General features: G+C 54.2%; 5 protein-coding genes across 5 annotated transcripts; 4 read left to right on the top strand and 1 right to left on the bottom strand.

The window, feature by feature from the left end:
* Positions 1 to 1,055: 1,055 nt before the first annotated feature.
* J4E92_000028 (uncharacterized protein) lies at positions 1,056 to 2,207 on the top strand (the record flags this gene model as incomplete). Its single annotated transcript, XM_051491447.1, has 3 exons — positions 1,056 to 1,173; positions 1,226 to 1,372; positions 1,423 to 2,207. The coding sequence occupies 3 exons, from the start codon at positions 1,056 to 1,058 to the stop codon at positions 2,205 to 2,207; spliced, it is 1,050 nt and encodes a 349-aa protein (XP_051356959.1).
* A 674-nt stretch (positions 2,208 to 2,881) lies between these two features.
* Positions 2,882 to 5,338, bottom strand: J4E92_000027 (uncharacterized protein; the record flags this gene model as incomplete). The annotated part of the gene is made up of 2 exons (XM_051491446.1): positions 2,882 to 5,191; positions 5,246 to 5,338. The coding sequence occupies 2 exons, from the start codon at positions 5,336 to 5,338 to the stop codon at positions 2,882 to 2,884; spliced, it is 2,403 nt and encodes an 800-aa protein (XP_051356958.1).
* A 490-nt stretch (positions 5,339 to 5,828) lies between these two features.
* On the top strand, positions 5,829 to 7,086 carry PPH1 (Serine/threonine-protein phosphatase PP2A catalytic subunit; the record flags this gene model as incomplete). The annotated part of the gene is made up of 6 exons (XM_051491445.1): positions 5,829 to 5,990; positions 6,058 to 6,099; positions 6,149 to 6,254; positions 6,305 to 6,838; positions 6,888 to 6,960; positions 7,014 to 7,086. 6 exons carry the CDS (start codon positions 5,829 to 5,831, stop codon positions 7,084 to 7,086), a joined length of 990 nt encoding a protein of 329 aa, XP_051356957.1.
* Positions 7,087 to 7,730: 644 nt separating this feature from the next.
* J4E92_000025 (uncharacterized protein) lies at positions 7,731 to 8,375 on the top strand (the record flags this gene model as incomplete). The annotated part of the gene is made up of 3 exons (XM_051491444.1): positions 7,731 to 8,103; positions 8,157 to 8,257; positions 8,310 to 8,375. The coding sequence occupies 3 exons, from the start codon at positions 7,731 to 7,733 to the stop codon at positions 8,373 to 8,375; spliced, it is 540 nt and encodes a 179-aa protein (XP_051356956.1).
* A 494-nt stretch (positions 8,376 to 8,869) lies between these two features.
* On the top strand, positions 8,870 to 15,662 carry J4E92_000024 (uncharacterized protein; the record flags this gene model as incomplete). Its single annotated transcript, XM_051491443.1, has 5 exons — positions 8,870 to 9,196; positions 9,257 to 11,507; positions 11,851 to 11,905; positions 12,150 to 12,604; positions 12,670 to 15,662. The coding sequence occupies 5 exons, from the start codon at positions 8,870 to 8,872 to the stop codon at positions 15,660 to 15,662; spliced, it is 6,081 nt and encodes a 2,026-aa protein (XP_051356955.1).
* Between the last annotated feature and the right edge of the window lie 137 nt (positions 15,663 to 15,799).

Raw genomic sequence — 15,799 nt, 5'->3', positions numbered from 1 at the left:
ATCGGGGTGGAGAAAGCATCGTGCCCGGGACTGAGCCCCCACTTCTCCATCATCGCTCTCTCAGGTGTGGTCTATTCTGGGGAACCGAGATGAGGCGTAGGCGGCGCACAACACAGGGAGGACTGGCTATTGGTAGACCATTCTCGCACTAAGCGCGACTGCAGGTGGCTGGCTGGAAGCTGGAGACACTTCATAGCTGGGGATGTAGTCCCACCTCACACACGAAAAAAACTGAACAGGTCTGCGGGCTACATCAAGACAAAAGCTTGTAACGTAGGTAACCTAACGGCAACGTAGGCTCTAGGGTGTTCTTTTTTATTAGGTTGACGTAGACTAACGACCAGATCGCGCGTGCGGAGGTGCGCTGGCTCTTACAAACTGTAAGTATGACAGAAGGAAGCTACGCAAGAGACGTCTACCGCAGTAGATGTTACAGCCTATACAGCCGAGTGTAGTATAGTGGGTGCCTCGGAAGAGACGACTCTCTTGGTAGAAGGCAGTAGAAGACGGTGCGGGGCATGAGTAGGCGCGAAGCCACGCGACATCCTCGCGTTTCTCCATCGGACCCACTCCGCCTACCTGGAGCTTACAAATGCGGTCCCAGCGACCTTTGCCGACATCTGCCATGTTGCGCGCAGCCCCAGGCTCTAATCTGCACGTTTACCGAAGATCCGAGCAATTCCCGACAAGGCAAGCAGAGCATCGGTCAGCCATCCTGACAAACTCGTCTTCCAGACCGGCAGTTTGCCTTTGAAATCATGACGATAACGCCGCCATTGGGTCTGTTCTGTGCGGCCAGACTGATCACCAACAGTTCAGGAAGCTAATGATCCATGATAGCCGCAGTTTACAGGGGAGCTACAAGCTGTGACGTGAACGCGGGCTAGCTCTTGTTATTCTTGCGTCACTATTCGGACCTTCGACGACCCCACATGCACATGCAGTACATAAGGAGCAGGCACCGTCATGGCAGGGACGTCATAAAGGTTCAAAGGTCTTTCGTAGCTCCTTCGAATTCCCCATAGCAAACACTCATACACATAATCAACTACAACATGGCACCATCAACGACAAAGGCATGGACCGTTCAAGGCCAGGATGGCTTTAACTCTCTCAAGTTCAATGAGCAGGCCAAGGTACCTGAGATAGGCGACAAGGACGTTCTAGTCAAGGGTGCGTAGAGCTCATCGAATAGCCTCCAGCAATAATACTGACCAATGGACAGTCCACGCCGCATCATTGAACTACCGCGATCTTATCATTCCCATGGGCAAATACCCCTTCCCGATGAAGGACAACACTGTGCCTGGCTCGGATGGCGCCGGCACTGTAGAATCGGTCGGCAAGCGCGTCACACGCTTCAAGCCTGGAGGTTCGTATCCCTACACAGACCAATGCATACAGCCTTCTTACATCATCCAGACAAGGTAGTCACCCTCTTCAACCAAGGTCACATCGCCGGCTCCCTAGACGCACAATCTATCGGCACCGGTCTCGGAGGCGCCATCGACGGTACTCTGCGAGAGTACGGCGTTTTCGACGAAGCTGGTCTCGTTGCGGCCCCCTCCAACCTGAACATGCTCGAGGCCTCTACCCTCTCATGCGCCGCCCTCACAGCTTGGAACGCCCTATACGGTCTGGAGTCACGCGCTCTCAAGCCTGGTGACACAGTCCTCACACAAGGTACCGGTGGTGTATCCATCTTTGCTCTGCAATTCGCAAAGGCAGCTGGCGCCCGCGTCATTGCGACAACCAGTTCCGCACAAAAGGCCGACCTCTTGAAGAAGTATGGTGCCGACCACGTCATCAACTACAAGGAGACGACCAACTGGGGTGAGGAAGCCGCGAAGCTCACTCCCAACGGCGCTGGTGTACAGCACGTTGTCGAGGTTGGCGGCCCGACCACGATGGCGCAGTCTCTCAAGGCCATTGCCATCGACGGCGTCATCTCCATCATCGGTTTCATTGGCGGCGGCGGAAAGGATCAGCCTACGTTCCTTGACTGCCTTAACAACATCTGCACTGTGCGTGGTGTATTGGTCGGTTCAAGACTGCAGATGGAGGACATGTGCAAGGCAATTGAGGCAAATGACCTGCACCCCATTGTTGACGAGAAGGTGTTTGAGCTCAAGGATCTCAAAGACGCCTACCAATACATGTGGGACCAGAAGCACTTTGGTAAGCTCACTGTCAAGGTTGCCTCATAGAGCATGCGACACAGAGTATATAGTACAGTCTAATTTACTGCAAACACTACGCTATGCTATAACACAATTGTGCCTCCTGCCCGTCCTCCCGGCGAGACCAACTCGAACCCCCGAAGGGGTGAGTCAAGGTCTCAAACCAGGAGGACTGAGGCAAGAGTAAAGAACTAGCTACAAGAAAGAAAACAAATACAAGAGCCTCTCGCTGGATGACCAGACGAGCGTACCACGTGCCCTACTAAGAAATGAAATTGAGCCTCTCGCTGTATAAACAGACGAGTGTACCACGTGCTCCGCAAGAAAAGAAACTGAGCCTCTCGCTGTATAAACAGACGAGCGTACCACGTGCTCTGCAAAAAAAAAAGACCCCGAGGCAACTACCAAGGTACAAACAAGAACAAACCGCTCGCCAAACAGACCTCTGGACAACTACCAGGGTACCAAAAAACAAAACTCCAACTATGCAAAAACTCAAGCCTCTATGGGCGGTGGGGGTATCATGGGGTATCCGGGTCGTAATGTAACCGTCGTGAAAAACCTCGTAAGCGACCGAACTCCATGCTGTGCTCCAGAAAACAACGCGAAAAGATGAAATCGCCGACCCATGTAATGCAAGTTGAAAACAGAATTCGTGTGTACGAATGGAAAATGGAGAATGGAGAATGGAAGAGTTGTACTCATTCCAGCTCAGTGGTAGGACGACCGGCCAGCAGAGTGGTTGCGATACGCTTGCGTGCATCGTCCATGCCGTCGGTAGAAAGGACACGAGTGGGAGCGTCGCCGCGGATGAGGGTCAAAGCGTTCAGGAGAGTGAAGACACCGCAATCGCTTCCGTTCTTCTGTTGCTCACTCCTCTGACCAGTCTCTTTATTCCACTCCGAAGGAACCCAGTGTTCACCGAGCTCCTGCTCGAGGTATTTGACGAGCTTGTCGATGTATGTTTGTCCGTCAAGACCCATAGAGTCAAAGTACTCAATAGTGCGTTCCCGGGGATAAACCGCGAGCAGACGCCAGTGACCTCTGTCACAGATGGGATAGAGGAGGAGGTCGGCGTCGAGGTACTGCTTGCCTTTCAGCTGGAACCTGTTGGTCCAGCGAGAAGTATCGGCAGTCTGGTACCAAAATGACGAAAAGGCGTGAAGGGGCGGTGCAGGACCGTTGCGCTGGTGAGCGAAGCCCATTTCCTTCTTCTTTGCAGCGATGAGAATAGAAAGATACTCGTTGACGATGCTGTCGTTCAACCATGCCCTGGGATCACCGTTGAAGACGCGAGGCAACAGAGTCGCAAAGTCTCGAGCGTATAGCTTGTCTTCAACGACGAACGAATCTGACTTGCGGCCGTATTTGGTCTTGGCTGCGGCGTCTTGCAGTGCAGCTTCTTCCTCGGGAGTGAGCGGCGCGATGAGTGGCTTCTGTGGCGGTGGGGGAGGCGGTGCCAAGGCAAGCTTCCTCTGCATTTCCCGCTGAAGGTCTTCGAGGAGTTCCAGTGAGAACTCGCACTCCAGGAGCGATTCATCGGGTGCGTCGAAAGCGTCAACGGAGACACCGCGCCAGCCGCCATTTTGCGCAGGAGAATCAAGAAGGGTTATCTGCGGGCTGCTGTCTGCTGACGAGCGAGAAGATGATGACGCCTGGCTGGCATTTGATGCGCCGCCATCGTTGTTCTGGAACACATTGTGGTATTCCCTGATCGGACTTGAAGTAATCGTCTCTAGCGTGGAGTCGAGCATCTCGCTGACTTTCGTGTCGACGTAGAAGGGCTTGCATTTAGCATCCTTTTCCCATCGCACTCCCTTCGCTCGCGGCGGAGATGGCGCATCAACGAGGAATGACAAGTCGTTGGCGTATTCGACTTCAGAGGTTTCAGTGACCTCAGGGAGAAAGGACAAGTCGTTGGCGTACTCGAAGTCGGGGACGGCAGCTTCGGTTTCAGTCTTTGGTTGTGATGGAGATGCTGATGACCAAGCATTCGTGGAGTGGAAGGGGTTCTGGTTGAATGACTCGGCGAAACTGTTCTTAGCTTGCTCGGTATCGGCGAAACCTTCTTCCGTAGACTCGAGCGCGGCATTGAGGCCTGCGATCCGCTTGCGTTCCCTGTACATCTGTGCCTTGACCAGTTGGCGTCGCAGAGGTGTGACCGTAGGCAGGTTGGAAGTGCGCTTGCCATTGTGGGCTGGGCCTGTGGATGCTTGCGATGAGGAGAGTGCTTGCGCCGACGGTGACGTAAGACCTGAAGAGGCATGGGCAGTTGAAGCATTGCGGAGCTCAGAGATCCAGGCCGGGTTGGCATTGTCGTAGGCAGGCGGGTCATAGTGGTATAGTGGGGATGACAAGACCGGGCTTGCGGGCGAGGCAACCGCGGGTGAGGCGACCTGAGGGCTGTTCCAGAATATTGTCATGGGAGAGCCGGTCTGGGGGTCGCGCGGCGGGGTTGAAGTGAAGACATCCTCGAAAGAGAAGTCTACACTGACCTCAAGGTCCTCGTCGTCTTCCAGGCTGACGTTGCCGCCCTCGTCGAGAGATACATCTCTATTGTATGCTCCAGGCACGATTTCCTCGAATTCTTGTGTATGTACTGATGACGTATATTGAATTGGTGGAACGCGGAATTGGTTGGGGCTTAGCTCTGTCGCGCGCGCCTGCCTTTGGTGTTCGCGACGCGCCTGGTTCGCGCGCGCGCGCACTGAAGGCGACGGTGTCGCGCATTCCTCGTCTGCCAGACCTGCGGAGATGAAGCGCTTCTTGTTGGAGCCGGTGGCGGAGATGATGGGGATCGCCTTGATAGTCTCGCGGCGGAGATAGCGGTTTGCAAGGCGTGCGGGGAGTGAGAGCAGGTTGGCAACGCTCACGGTCGCAGCCCACTTGCCGAGCGTGGTGAAGAGAGAAGCGCGCGGAGGTATGACTTCCTCGGCGGCGATGATGTGATCTTGTGGCCATCCGCCTGGGATACGCAGATGTGATATTGAGGAAGGGGTGTGTTGCTGCGCCTGCCGTTGTTGTCAGCTCGCGTCGCGTCAGTATAGGCAGCGACGACTACTCACCTGCAGTTGAGGAGCGCCGAAGCCATTGGCAGCGACTAGCATATCCGCAGACGCGCTGGAGAGGTAGGCGCTATAAGCGCGCTTGTTAGACATTGTTGGTATTGCTTGTCGCGGTGGTGGGTGCGATGGGCAGCAGTGACAACAATGTGGTGGAAGTGGTGTAGAGTGGAGAAGGGACGAGGGTCGCGGCTGCTGCACAAAGCTGCCCGCAGTAGCGGCCGCGCACAGACCCGCAGCTAACGGTTCGCGCTAAATTGCCTGAGGCTCTTGGTACCCGGCGCGGAGAAACAATCCACCATTACGGCCTGCTTCCAAGGTAGTATGTGCCTGCAGTGCGTGGTCGTGCTTCTCCCCATATTCCTGTCATAGATCCTGCTGCCGCCGTCGATATCGCCTTGCACGCCACACACAGCCTCCGACTCCAACGCCCTCCGGATTGCAAGTCGCTACCGCCCACCGCCTCTACTCGTGTCTGCTGCACGTCATTGGTCGAGTTTGAAAGGGCAAGAACCCCTCGACAGCAGCTCTACATCACAACAACCGATCGACCCCCCACCTACATCGATCCCGCCGCCCCGCAACCATGGATACCAATATGGAGGACGTCAAGATGCCAGAGCCTATGCAGCTGTCGTCTGCCCCCACGACTGAGCCGACCACAATCCCCACGCTGGACGGCTGGATTGAGAGTCTGATGAGCTGCAAGCAGCTGGCCGAGAGCGACGTGCAGAGACTATGCGACAAGGTATGCGACATCCACCTAGCGCGCAATGTCATCGGGAATGCCTTTTCTGACAAGCATCGTGTTACAGGCCCGCGAGGTACTTCAGGACGAGTCCAATGTACAGCCAGTGGTACGTACCCTTTTTGCCGCGCCTGCGACATCTGCTCACCGTCGCATAGAAATGCCCCGTCACTGTCTGCGGTGATATACACGGCCAGTTCCACGACTTGATGGAGTTGTTCAAGATCGGTGGCCCCAATCCGGACACCAACTACCTCTTCATGGGTGCGTTGCCTGCCTCAACCCTGCCAGCCCATACTGACTGACGTGCACAGGCGACTATGTCGACAGAGGCTACTTCTCCGTCGAGACCGTCACCCTCCTAGTCGCACTCAAGATTCGATACCCCCAGCGCATCACCATTCTCCGTGGCAACCACGAGTCCCGCCAGATCACCCAAGTCTACGGCTTTTACGACGAATGTCTCCGCAAGTACGGCAATGCCAACGTCTGGAAATACTTCACAGACCTATTCGACTACCTGCCGCTCACCGCCCTGATCGACAACCAGATCTTCTGTCTGCACGGTGGTCTCTCCCCTAGCATCGACACCCTTGACAACATCAGGGCGCTCGACCGCATACAGGAGGTGCCTCACGAAGGACCAATGTGCGACCTGCTCTGGTCCGACCCAGACGACAGGTGCGGCTGGGGAATCTCACCCCGTGGTGCAGGATACACCTTCGGTCAAGACATCTCGGAGGCCTTCAACCACAACAACGGCTTGACGTTGGTGGCACGTGCTCATCAGCTAGTCATGGAGGGGTATAATTGGTCGCAGGACAGGAATGTCGTTACCATATTCTCGGGTATGTTGTTCAATTTTCCATTGCCGATGATCCCACTGACCTCGTCCAGCACCGAACTACTGCTACAGATGCGGTAACCAGGCCGCTATCATGGAGATCGACGAGCATCTAAAGTATACCTTGTAAGTTCCTTCCCTCTCGATAAGCTATTTTCAATATCTGACACACGTCCCAGCTTGCAATTCGACCCTTGCCCACGCGCAGGCGAGCCTATGGTGTCGCGAAGGACCCCGGATTACTTCCTCTAAGCGGACTCTTCCTCTTGGCTCCCACCGCTATCTCAGCACAGCGTTACATTTGGAAGTCATCACTGAATACACTATGTACGATTGCATTCCTGGTCACCCGAGCCGTCATGAAAGTGACGGGAGACGCGTGGCAACGACGTGCTCGCTTGAAATGAGGCTCTCATCGTCTACAAGGCCCAAGAAGCCGTACTAGAGACACGTGGGAATGTTGCAATAGGTGGTGATGTAGCTAGTGCGAGACTGATAATGGTAGAGAGTTGATTGTAGAGCTCCCTATATGTGCTTTGGTGAATATGTTTGTTATTCGTAATGCACTCCCGCGCATGGGCATTGGTCTTTGACACGCGATCTATATCCTCATTCTATCGCTATACCTTGGGTAGTAACAAAATACGTGCTGTATTGAATGGTAACCCGGATGCTGTCTTCTTAGAAATGCACAGTATTATGTCACGTTGACTTGTTATCATCAGCACTGCACATGCATTAAGTCAACAGATAATGTCATTATCTGATGGTGCGCAGTCTGTACCGCTGGGCAGGCGGCCTGCAACGAACCATCCCAGCTGAGTCAGCCACCATCTTGCATCTCGAACTTTTGTCCAGTACCAACATCTCGAGCCACACCACAGCGCCCGCCCATAATGCCTCTCACACTCTTCCGACGTCTTGCACGACCCTCGATCCTCTCCGCAGTTGCTTTCGCTCCGGCGCGATCAACACGGCCATCAATCGCCGCCTCCGCTTTCCAGAACAGTACCCCGGCCTTCGCAGCCCGCCCAACACCGTCGTCGCGCGCACACAAATGCACATTAATACAAGTCCTGCGACAGGGGAGGATAGCGCGGAAGGCGCGTAAACTGCGATCGCCACAATTGAAGGACAGGCCAGAGCTGAAGGGCGTGTGTCTGAAAGTGGGAACGACGAAGCCGAAGAAACCCAACTCGGGCGAGCGAAAGATTGCGAGGGTCAGACTGAGTACGGGCAAGGTTATCACGGCGTATATTCCGGGAGAAGGTATGGCAAACACATGGGAGTGGTGAGCTATAGGGAGACTGACCGGTACACAGGTCACAATGTACAGCAGCATTCAGTCGTCATGGTACGAGGCGGACGAGCGCAAGATTGCCCTGGTGTGAAGTACCATTTGGTTCGAGGAGCACTGGACCTGGTAAGTCTCATGAGCACAAATACCATGGGAAGACATCGCTAACAATCTGCAGGGTGGTGTCGGTAGCAGAATCACCTCACGGTCAAAGTACGGAACGAAGAAGCCCAAGACGGCATAGATGGATATTGCGGTGGAGTGTAGACATATGATTGTACCATACCCTAGCATCATGGGCGTTGAAATATAGCGGACGTGGAAATGCATCATCCGACTACTCAAGTATGCCTGGTTCAACGACGTAGGCACATTGTAGACATCCGTCATGGCATGTATGACACTTGTGCATTTGTTGAATAGCAGTCGTGATCATCTGTGAAATCGTGTACCATTGGGGTGTGGCGCACGTCAGTATACCTCGGAGGTTTACCTATGCAGCTGCAGCCCGACGGCTCGGAGGTCGCGTCATTCCAAGCATTCCACGGTCGACTTCCGCACCAAGTCCACAGCACCCTTACATCGTCGCGCAAGCTCAAGACGCTTGACCCAACTATCGCTGTGAACTGCATCTGTCTTCACAGTCGCCATGTATCTGCTTCAATAATCACTGGATTTAATCAAGACTTCGAATAGTTCTGCCTGCCGACCCATCCTCGGATATCCGCAACCGCCGCAATGGAGACGCCAGGCGCGTCCGCCAACGCGACTTCCTTCTTGCCGTCGCCAGCAGATTTGCTCATGGCATTACCGCGCCTCTTCTCCAAGGCCAGTTCTCTCGGCGACATGATGCGCTCGGGTGGAAGCGTTATCGCGGAACCTACGGCCAACATGACAAACAGCACCATGACGACTACAGGCTCGGGATTTGTACAGGAATCCATCGCTGCAGCAGCTTCTGCGATTTCGACCGAGGGCGAGATGACCGTGTGGCAAGCTTTGAGGAACGTAGCCGCCTGGTTCAGCTACATTACTTCCAAATGGGCCGTCGCAACATTCGCCCTGGTGAGCATCTGCTCCCATGACTACGACTATTAGGTACTTTTTGCTGATATGACGTCGCAGGCAATCGTGCTTAACAGAACCCACTTCTACGCCAACAGCCGCGTTCCACTTTCCTTCGACCGCCTCTACCTTCGTTTCGCCCTCTACATCATGCCCTTGATCCTCTTCCTCTATCAGACGCAGAACACTCTACGGGCGATACGCTGTCAAACCTCCCCCGGTTGGTCAGAGATGCAGTACGGAGCGGATGGTAGGCAGCTGGATACAGACTTCGGTGGCGAAGGCGGCTTTCTATGGCAGGTCACGTCAAAGATACTCTTCTGGGAGACCACAGAGAGCTCATGTCGAGCTGCGAATATGTTGCCCATCGGTCCGGCGACCACGCGGCCTTCTGGATCGCTATCGCTTCTATGGCCCATGTTTGTGACACTTGGATTTGGCCAGTTCGTTGATACGTTGGCCTGCGCCCTGCAAGGAAGACGCCCCATTCAGGAAGTCGGGATGACCATTTTCGAACATTCGCTCGCATTTGCTGAGGCTGAGGCTGTCGTCACGAAGCCCTTAGCGGTCGATTCCGTACGCTTCTTCAAACCGAAGTCTGTCTTCACTCCAGATGGCACATCCTTCACGATTCCGAGGTCAAAGCTCTCCAAGATCGCCAATGTACCACCGGAAGTGCTGTTGATTTCCCTCATCTCTAGTTTCAGCCACTTCATGAGCAACTTGTTAGCGATCGCTGGAGTGCGCTCCAGGTGGCGACTCGTCACGACAACAATCTGCGGACTCGCCTACATGTCAGCTTTCGCATGGAGCTGCATTCGTCTAGCGACCATGGTCGCTGATCCAGATCACTATGTGGGGATCTTGAGATTTCCTACTGTATGCATCATTGGATTCATCCCGCACTTGCTGATACTTGTGGGTATCGCGATATGCGCACTAATCTACTTGCTGGCCTTCATCATCACCGTACTTTCTCCACCTGCAGGACATGCCGACAATTTGTCTCTGCGAGAGAGATTTGCATCCGCCTACGGCAATCTTCATGCCAACATTCATCTGTCCTCGATTACGCCTTTGACTATCAATTGGCACGAAGACTTCTATACAACTATACTCAAGGTAGGCTACGTCATTTTGACATCCGCCAGTGAAGCCGTATTTCTCAATGAAGGAACTAAGGTCAACGTGCACCCAATGACCTGGCTCGAAAAGCAGAGACTGCAGGAACTGCTCGCTCGACGAAGAAGAACACGAGAGATGATCACCGACATCCCGTCCGAGCTCAGGAACGACACATTCGCGCAAGGCATCGAGGTAGTTGACGAACTCAACGATGTCAGAACGGATACATCACTGTCGGGTTATGCAAAAGAACGTAAAACGCGAGGAGTACAGGCATCCACTGAACCAGCCATTGGACAAAATGATCCTGCGATTCAACAACGTAGTCGCTACTTGCAGACCTATCAGTTCTTCTTCCGTATATCAAAGTTGATTATACTTAGTCTCGCACGGGTCACAGACTGGGCGTTGACTAAAGTCTCGATCAACTATCGACCAAGATGGCTACAACGCGCTGTTGGGTTCCACGTTGACCATGTTGATAAGATGTATGCTCCGCGACACTCCGATCAAGCGTTGGCAAGAGAGTCATGGCTTACCACAGATGATCGGTCTCGAATTCGCCAGGACCGGAATTTTGACGTTGAAGTCTTCGCGAAGGAGAGGCTCCGACAGAGTGGGTTCTATTCGGGACCCAATGGGGAAGATTCTGAAGAACGTCTTGACGACTACCTGTACTCCTGGTGGCGCAACGGTAGTCTATGGAATGACGTTGACAACACCAGAGACTATGTTGACTCGCAAGATGATGACACGACTAGTGTAGTGTCGTTTGCTACCACAACAGACAACGACGAGTGGTCAGACATGGACGACGGTCAAAGAACACCTACGCGGGCAACATACCAGAGAAGTCGGGAAGTAACACCCATCCCTGACGACGCAATGGACTTCTCGAGACTCTCTCAACTTCTGGATCCGAAGTCTAGTGAGGATCGTGAAGAAGCCAAGCTGCTGTCTCGCCACCTCCAGAGCTCCACTATCATGACACGCTCGCAGTACCGCAAGGCTCTTGAGCGCGAAGAGGCGAAGATTCTCACAACGTCACGCTATAAGATGAGCGGTGGCGTCAACATGACGCCTGAAGAAGAAGAGCAGCTTCTGGAAGATCTTATTCTCAGTCGTCGGAGCGCAACAGCGCCACAAGGCGCAAGCACAGCTGGAAGCTGGGACTCGGGTGCAGAAGGTATGGGATCAGAAGGACCGCAATGTGTAGTTTGCCAGATGTCGCCAAGGACAGTACTGGTGTGGCCATGTGGGTGCTTGAGCCTGTGCGACGACTGTCGGGTGGGGTTGGCTTCGAAGAACTATACGGCATGTGTATGTTGCAGGACCAATGTGGCTGCATACTCGCGTCTTTTCGTTCCTTGAAAACCTAGGGGTCTGCATAGGGCCGGCGTTGAACGTTTGTTTGCATGATCCTGTACATGATAGCACATTATACAGGAATCGATCGAAAAAAAATCTACTTCAAAGGAGTCTACATTAGCATGGGGATATCGCGAAGTTTCACTTTTGTACTAAAGTAGACGGCAGTGCACCTGTTGCTTCGGAACTTATCGGAACGAGGCCGGCTACATTCAGGTACTTAGGCCGTACCTAGGTAGTGGTGACGTTTCCACACGCCATGTGATAGCCGGCCCACTGCTGCAAACTGTTAGTATCATTTGTTCCCCCCACGTTCGTAGTTCTAAGTGGCGATCGTCATATCGATCACCGCCGACTTGGCAACGCAAACCGAGTCATCAACTGCACCCCCCGAACTCCCTTCCACTCCAACGTTACCAAACTACCCAATTTTCGCCCACGCCTACATCCTCTGACTGAGCATTTTCAACGAGCTCGGTCAACTGCCCTCACCCAAGAACCAGACCCAAAATTTTATGCAGCCAGAGCCCATCAACGCATCACAAAACGTTTCGTACCAGCAAACCTCTTTCAACACCGCCACCACCTCCCAGCATGGACAGCGCCGCAGCCTTGACTTCCAGGTCTCTCTGCAGCTTCACTCAGGTGAGGTGCGGGGAGAGTCTGGGCCACAAACCCGCGGGTTCGCACGCGATGCGACGCGTTCAGAGGCCGAGGATACTGTCGGGACCGTGGAAACAAATGGACTGAAGCGCGTCGCGTCTCCCTCACCACCCCCGAGGGACAGGATCACCGAATACGAGAATGCGCTGAAGTCTTCACCACGAAAGCCTGCTGACGGGCCCCTCTTCGAGATCGTCAAGAGCAACAAGAAGCCTAGCGATAAGAGCTCGCCCATCGCGAACCTGCCTAATGGTGTGTACAAATGCCTCGAGAACGGGCGGAACGCGAATGCACGAGTAAGAGCTGACGATGCGTAGAGGTTCTGATCCATGCTATCGCCCACCTGTCACCAAACGATCTCGCCGCCGTATCCCTTGTCTCTCGCCGCTTTCATGATGTAGTCACTACCCCACACGCCTGGCAGGTGGCATTCGGTCGCTACTTCCCTGGCCCGCACTCACTCGAAGATGCCGCCTTTCGTTTAGCCCTCGAGGGCAGTGGCTCAGTCGTGCGATCAGAGAAGAGACGCTTCACCAGGCTCACTGCGCTGGCATCGTGGAGAAGCGAGTACATTCTACGCACGAGACTGTTGCGGTCTTTGGTCAGGGGCAAGCCTGTACAGGTACCTGCGACACCGTCCCGCGCGTCTCAAATGCAGACCATCACCCCAATGATTACCTACGATGCCAAAACGTACACCATCATCAACCACTTGCAGGCCACGTTCGGAACCGGTCTGAACAAGAAGATGCCGCGCTTCATCCATGGTGCAGACGACATTGGCATGGTGACCAGCAGCGATCCGATGACAGGCAAAGTGGATCCTTGGGGACAGAGCGACCCTCACTTCTATGGCCAATTCTCAGAACGCTTTCCGGGTACCGCAGAGTGGGGTCTGGGCTCAGGAGAGGTCGTCGGGCGACCCAATGTCATGGACATATCGCAGCCATACGGCATGATCTATGGCCAGGGCTGTCCCGAGGGCTCGTGTTATTACCGCTCCCTTGAGGAGATGCGTGGTCGATTCATAGCTGAACCCACCGACTTTGCTATGCCTGAAGTTGGTATACCAAAGCTAGGCATCGACGGCGGTGCTATCTGCAGCGTTTGGATCGCCAAGTCAAACACGATCCCGACGCTTTCGGATGGCTTGATTGGCATGATGATGGGATCTGCAGCTGGCGTCGTCAGTGCCTGTAGCATCGGTACAGATGGTCTCCGCTCGTCCCGTGTACAGCGTGGGGAGCTGACTGCGCGCTGGGTTCTCAGCCCGGGAGTACCTATCATTGCCATCGCCGTCGACGAACAATACTCAACCAAGCGCTATGCTCAGAACCGCATTTGGGCGGTCGCTTTGAATGCACTTGGCGAGATCTTCTATCTCACGAAATTTCCAACTCGCAGCCAGGCCACGAAAGGCGACATTGAGCACTACTCCGAGTATCTGGGTTGGCTTACTGGCCGCACCGTCTACTGGAACTTGGTGGAGCCCAGCCGACGTACTGCGAGGCCTGACCCGTACAGCGATGCCGATGTCGACGGTAGTTATTCGCCGCGAACCTCATGGGATGGCATGTGCTTAAGCAAGGATCAGATCATCGCCGAAACCAGGGAGATCCAAGAATATCTTCGCAAGCAGCCAAAACATTTCCGAAAAGCATGCCTTGGATGGGATATGCGACGAACGCTCGAGGTTGACTTTGCTGGAGACGATGGGAATCATGCTGGAGAATCCGTAGTGGTCTTCGAATGCGGGCTTGATGAGGGAGACGTCGCCGATGTCAAACGCTTCACCCGATGTAAGATTGACGAAAAGGACAAGAGTACGAACGTCTCAAGTCGCATTTTCACGCCTCAGCCTGCGCAAGCCACATCTTTGTTCGGCGGTCCTGGCGCGGATCCTACAAAGCCTCCTCGTGGTCGCAGCTCTTCATACATCTCGACCACAAGTTCACCAGAACGAGCCAATCTGTTCGAGGAATGGAGGTGCTCAAAGCTTACATTCGGCGGGTTCAAGAGCACTCAGGTCACTACAACTGCTTTGGACGTCTCTACCTTTGCCACTTTGACCTTGTTTGAGGATCCTGCGCTTGGTTTCTCGACTGCCTCGACTGCATCCTCGCCTTACTCTTCTCCCATGTCTGTTGCAAGCCAGCCGGCCTCTCCCTCTGACATTCCTGGACAGCGCGCAAGGTTCCTTGCTGCTGGTACCAAGTCTGGCGTCGTGCTGCTTTGGGATGTCCGGGCGCCTACGTCGCGCTCGTCGGAGTACACAAATAACATTGAGCCTGTTCGCATCATCTACACCGACTCGCCAGAGATATCCTGCGTGGCTGTTACTTCACTGTATCTCGTAGCAGGTGGAAACGACGGTTTGGTGCAGGCATGGGATCCACTGGCTTCGAGCATGTCGCCCATAACAACGCTTCACTCCCGACATGCGTCGCGTGCACGTAGACAGCTTGTGCAGGCCCAAGCTTCCGTTCAAGGAGTCGGCATCAACATGTTTGCTGCTGGTGCTGTATGTCTGGATCCTGATCCGACCGTCTTGCGCGGTGCAGTGTCTCTTGGCAATCAGCTTCGATTTTGGAGTTACAGCTCATCTGCAGCCGATCAGTATAGAAGCAGTAAACGCAGGCTGCGAAGAGCCGAGCGTGGAAGTAACAATACCACAGAGCGCTTTGCCGGTACAGGCAGAGTCAACCTGAAGAACTACATTGCCAACGAACAGTTCGAGTTGGAGCGTGATAGACAAGAGCGTCACAAGCAGGCCGAGCGTTTGGCAGGCCGTTTTGGCACGGAGCTACTAAGCGAGGAGGAGGCTCTAGCATACGCTGCAATGCTTTCGCAAGAGGCTGCTGAGGCAGACGAACTACGCCGCATCGAGCGCGAGAGCAGTGCCCTTAAGAGTGAGCCTGTAACGCCAGAGACGAGCGTCCAAGACCAACCTTCATCGCCCGATACCAAGGATGACGACGAACTGGATGCCGATATCGCCGAAGCTATCCGTCTTTCTCTCAACGATAGCTCCGGAGCTGGCAGCTATGAACCCGCCTCCACACCTCCTTCTGCGTTCGAGATTCCGATCAAGTACACCAAGAGCAAGAAGTCTCCGCCATCCCGCTCCCAAAAGAGCACGCCCAGGAAGGGTAAGGCTGCTGCTGGTTCAAGTAACGAGAGCGAGATGTCAGATTTGGAGTTTGCTATGCAACTGAGTCTTGCTGAAGAGCAGAGTCGGAAGGATGCCGAAGATGCGTTTCCACCGCTCAGTCCAGCAGCTGGCAGTAAGGGTAAAGGGAGAATGTGGTAATTCACTCGGCTGACTGTTCAGCTTGTCTTAGGCGTCTTTGCTATTTACCTTTCTTTTCAGCGGTCTCACGCTTAATACGTTTGAACTATCACATTTGTTCGATTCTTCGTGCGGTACACCGATAGTCAGTATTGGCT

The sequence above is a fragment of the Alternaria infectoria genome (genome assembly GCF_024043175.1).
Source record: "Alternaria infectoria strain BMP 0036 chromosome Unknown scaffold_1, whole genome shotgun sequence".
NCBI classification, from domain to species: domain Eukaryota; kingdom Fungi; phylum Ascomycota; class Dothideomycetes; order Pleosporales; family Pleosporaceae; genus Alternaria; species Alternaria infectoria.
Note: the sequence above shows the minus strand (reverse complement) of the source record. Positions and strands in the feature narration are given on the sequence as shown.